The sequence below is a fragment of the Chiloscyllium plagiosum genome, unplaced genomic scaffold (assembly GCF_037043375.1).
Source record: "Chiloscyllium plagiosum isolate Xiang-an unplaced genomic scaffold, Cpla_swu_hap1 HiC_scaffold_5, whole genome shotgun sequence".
Lineage (NCBI taxonomy): Eukaryota > Metazoa > Chordata > Chondrichthyes > Orectolobiformes > Hemiscylliidae > Chiloscyllium > Chiloscyllium plagiosum.
In genome coordinates, this window is record NW_028270143.1 from 125781850 (window position 1) to 125786806 (window position 4957).

Genomic DNA, 4957 nt, shown 5'->3' on the forward strand with positions numbered 1-4957 from the left:
GTGGTCCCTACTGTGCAGTGTTGAGGGATGTGACCCTGAAGTCAGCATTTTGTAAAAAGAACCCAATAAGCAGAACTTCAAAAGTTATTTGCTAAAGGCAAATCATAGCTAACTAACATGCTGCAGTGTTTACGACGAGATTACAGAGAAGATCGATGAAGGTAACGTTATCCCTGTGTTGTACAGAGACTACCAAAAGGCCATTTTATAAAAAACGTTTGAGAGCAAAGTTAGACTTTACTGAGTAAAAGGGACATTAACAACACAGTTACAGAACTGGCCGAGCGACAGGAAAACGAGAGAGCGAGAAAGCAATGAGAAATGCATAAAATAAAACCGAGAGCAGCAGATGCTAGAAATCTGAAACAAAAGCAGAAGCTACTGGAGAAACTCAGCAGATCTGGCATCATTTAGGGTTGATTGATTCTCTAATTGATTGATGCATTGTCATGTGTACCGAAGTACAGTGAAAGACTTTGTTTCCAAGCAGTGCAAGCAGATCACTGGGCGGCACGGTGGCACAGCGGTTAGCACTGCTGCCTCACAGTGCCAGAGACCCGGGTTCAATTCCCGCCTCAGGCGACTGACTGTGTGGAGTTTGCACGTTCTCCCAGTGTCTGCGTGGGTTTCCTCCGGGTGCTCCGGTTTCCTCCCACAGTCCAAAGATGTGCAGGTCAGGTGAATTGGCCATGCTAAATTGCCCGTAGTGTTAGGTAAGGGGTAAATGTAGGAGTATGGGTGGGTTGCGCTTCGGCGGGGCGGTGTGGACTTGTTGGGCTGAAGGGCCTGTTTCCACACTGTAAGTAATCTAATCTAATCATAGTAGGCAAGGATGTACAGATCAAAAAGACTTAGTGGCATACAGATTACACTGCACAGGTCATGTGCTGGATGAGATCAATGTTAGCAAGATCAGCATTATTGGAGGCTAGAGCGTCTATTCAGTCTAAACTGCCAAGAAGAAGCTGTTCCTGATCCTGCTGGTGCGTGTATTCAGGCTTCTGTATCTTCTGCCTGACGGAAGGGGTTATAGGAGAATATTACTGGGTGTGATGGATGTTTGATGCTGGCAGCCTTTCCGCGTAGCAATTGGGTAAATGGAGTTCACGGATGGAAGGCTCGCTTTCATGATGGTCTGGGCTATGCAGACCACCTTCTGTAGTTTCCTACGGTTGCCATATCAGGCAGTTATGCATCCAGACCATATGCTTTCAATGCTGCATCTGTAAATGTTGGTGAGGATCCTTAAGGACAGGCCAAATTTCCTGAGCCACCTGCGGAAGGAAAAGTATTGTTGTGCCTTCTTGACCATCACATCCATGTGGGAAGTTCAGGACCGGTTATCAGTTACAGTCGCTCCAAGCAATGTGACACACTCCATCCTCTCAAGCTCGGTTCCATTGACATAGAGGGGCGGGGGGGGAAAAGAGAAAAACAAAGTTAACCCCTGACCCTGCTTTCGAACTTGATAATGGTAAATGCATGGTTCTTGGGCTGGAGGTCAGGTTTGTAGCAGAGTTCCCCAGGGCTCAGTCCCGGCAGCCTTGCTGCTCCTGGACATTGGTGTCCAGAGCAGAAAATCAAAATGGAGGCAACACTCACGAACTGTGACAAGGAGAATATGGAACTTGGGTAAAAATAAGGAATAATTGGCAGATAAGTGGTAGATGAAACTTAATGCAGAGAAGTGTGAAGTTATTCATTTTGATTGAAAGAACACAGACAACACAAAAGCCAGGGGATAATTTGAAAAGAGGATACAGGAAAGAACAACCTGGGGAGTGCCGTTAAAACACAATGCTACATCTTGTATTATCAAGAACAAATGCAAGGAGGTTATGATAAACTTGGATGAAAGGCTGGTTTGATCCCTGCTGGTGTGTTGTGTCCAGTGCTTTAGGAAGGGGGAGGGGCCAGGAACAGGCAGCTGGGACCAGTTTAGCTTGGGATGATGGTCAGCATGGACTGGTTGGACCAAACGGTCTGTTTCCGTGCTGTATGACTCCATGACAGTGCAGAAAATTTCACGAGAATGCTTCTCAGGATGTGGAACATCACGTTATGTAGATATATATTAAATCTAGTCTCTTTTGTCAGCACTTGGCCCATATCCCTCCAAAACCTTCCTATACTATCCAGATGCCTTTTAAATATTGTAACTGAACCAACCTCCACCACTTCCTCGGGCAGCTCATCCCATCAACGCATCACCCTCTGCGTGAAAATGTGGTCCCTCAGGTCCCTTTCAAAATCTTTCCCCTTTCACCTTAAACCGTTACCCTCTAGTTTTGGACTCCCCCTACTCTGAGGAAGAAGAAATGGTCTATTTACCCTATCCATGCCCCTCATGATTTTATAAACCCGTCAGGTCACCCCTCAGCCTCCAACGCTCCAGGGAAAAACAGCTTCTCCCTATGGCTCAAACAAGAAGGATCTGTTTCTGTGCTGTACATTGCTATGACTCTTGAAAAAGAAAGGTTACGGGCTGTTTTGCTTCAGAAGAGCGAGATGAGATTTGATACAAGTTTCCAAAATCACAAGGGCTTGGACAGAGCAGATAGGGAAACATTGCCGACGTTAGCAGAAGGATTAAGAATCAGAGGGCAGTGATTCATATCGATTGACAGAATGGTGACAGGAAGAATAAGACTTTTTTGCGTGTGTGTCACAAGTGGTTAGGATCTGGAAACCACCGGTTGAGGGCAAGGCAGAGGTCAATTTAATCAGAGCTTTCAGAAGGGAACTGGGTTGTTATCTGGAGAGAAAGTATTTACAGGGCTTTGCTGAAAAGGTTGGTAAGTGGCACTGGGTAAGCAGACAACTGGCATGGGCAGGATGGGTGAATGGCCTCCAGCTATGATGGCCTGGACCCAATTTCAAAGTTTCGTCCAACATTGCCAACAAAAATAAAACTAAAATGAGATAAAATGTTTTCTTTTTATTTAAAGATAAAACGATTTGCAAATACAAATCTGACAAACTCCACAACAGAAAACAAGAAACAAAATTGCAAACACACAGTCAGCAGAAATATCCACTGGCAGCCTGAGTGGAAATGGAAATTAGGAAGAGAGAATTCCTCCTTGCTCTGGAACCGCCCCGAGCCGGGAGGGAATTAAGTTTGAGGTGGCCGCGTAAATGTGTGTAATGTTTCAAAATGGAGGGGCCAGAGAAAACCAAGATTGAGAGCACTGTCTCACTCACCATCCAAACTTGGAAAATATTGCCTTTCCTTCACTGTCCCTGGGTCAAAATCCTGGAATTCCCTCCCTCAGGGCATTGTGGGCCAACCCACAGCAGGTGGACTGCAGCGGTTCAAGAAGGCAGCTCACCCCCACCTTCTCTAGGGGCAACTAGGGACGGGTAATAAATGCTGGGCCCAGCCAGTGACGCCTATGTCCTGTCAATAGATGTTTTAAAAATAAAAAAGTGTATGAAACTCTCTTCCTGAAATGATGGTGGCAGAAGAGTTCTTCAATATTATTAAGGCAGAGATCGATAGATTCTTGCTGGAGGGTGAAAGGTTATCAGTGAGTTTGAGATTACAATCGGATCCGCCATGATCTTATTGAATGGTGGTGCAGACCTGAGGGGTTGAATGGCCTACTCCTATTTCTAGTTTGAACATATTGGCTGGTTCTACATCATCATTGGGTCTAAGCCATCCCAAACAGTGTCACGGGGGTCTTTAATAAAACAGTGACTCTCACCATTTTAAGGCGATCGCGCACATGACAAAAGTTTGTTCTTAAATGCTGGTCGTTAGACCTGACTTTGGGATGTGTGCTCACCAACGCATAGAAACGTCTTCATCAAACACAGCAGCATTTCAAAGTGGGGGATCAATGCTGTAAATATTTTGTTCAGGCCAATTATGAAACACCACTGGAACAACACGTCCTGAGATGGGACTTAACCTGGACCTTCTGGTCTCGAGGTAGGATATTACCAACGTACTACCAGAGCCCAAAAGCTTGCTGTTGTTAATTGTATGTTATTTGGTGGTGTTCCATTGAGAGGGGTTTGATATACTCTCACCTAAACAGCAGCAGACTGAAATAGTGCTCGGGGTGGGGGGACTCTGCAAATAAACGCCAATAGGAAAACACAAATGTCAGCTTCCACTTCCAACCAGAACATGACAGCCGACAAGTTCTCAAAAGCAACGAGGAGCTGGCTCTGCCAGTGCTGGCCACGGCACCAGTGAACTAATTGGAACAGAGAAGGCTTCCGGAAACAGGAGACTGTCAGAAGCTTTTTAAATGTGGCGCTAAAGCTGTGCGGGGCAGGAGGTAAAGGCTAGCGTGTGCAGAGAAAGCTGCACGCTTGCTGGATAAGCCCACAGCGGGAGCTCAAAGCCAAACCCAAACTCGCTTGGGGTAACCTCCCCTCTGACCCTCCACATTGCTGACCCACAGCCATCCCCATCCAACCTGATAATCCCCCTCCAAATCTCACCAACCCCCCTCCCCCCAGCAGCAAGGTCGACATGGGACGGCTGTCTCGATTGGTTCTCCTGGTACAGTAAAGCCCACCCTCCCCTATTTGCATCTCCCCCCCCCCACCGTCCTCCACCAGCCCCTACCCCGGTGCTGGGCAATGGGGGGAGTGCTGCTCACTTGTAGACGGCCATGCGCGGGTGTTCGTACAGGTACATGTAGGCATCACACAGCTGGCGTTTGGCCACACCCTCCATGTCCCGCGGGTTCTCTTTGGCCAACTGGGCGGCTGAGCGCTGGGTGTATTTTGCCACTTCCGGGCACAGCGTCACCGTGGGGATGTTGTACCCGCTCTCGCCACCTACAGGGTCCGACCAGCAGCACATGCGAGGAAGGAAATAAAAAGGACAAGACAAAATCCATTCAGGAAGTCTGACATTTATATAGAAACCTTCCCACCACCTCAGGACAGAAAAATATAACCAGTCACACCAGGCATTGGTGGGGCGGTGATATTG

At 47.3% G+C, this 4957-nt stretch overlaps 1 protein-coding gene across 2 annotated transcripts in view; it reads right to left on the reverse strand.

Annotated features, from left to right (window-relative positions):
• Positions 1 to 203: 203 nt before the first annotated feature.
• cyldl (cylindromatosis (turban tumor syndrome), like) overlaps positions 204 to 4957 on the reverse strand; it is a 39328-nt gene continuing 34574 nt past the window's right edge. The window contains exons 15-16 of one of the 2 annotated variants that reach the window (XM_087987636.1): positions 4620 to 4800; positions 204 to 1274 (exon numbers count right to left, since the gene is read on the reverse strand). In XM_087987636.1, the coding sequence (XP_087843762.1) occupies positions 1181 to 1274; positions 4620 to 4800 (275 nt within the window). In that variant the 3' untranslated portion in view covers positions 204 to 1180. Of the gene's footprint in view, positions 1275 to 2918; positions 4801 to 4957 lie in introns of those variants that run through there. The other variant, XM_087987637.1, reaches the window with a different exon arrangement.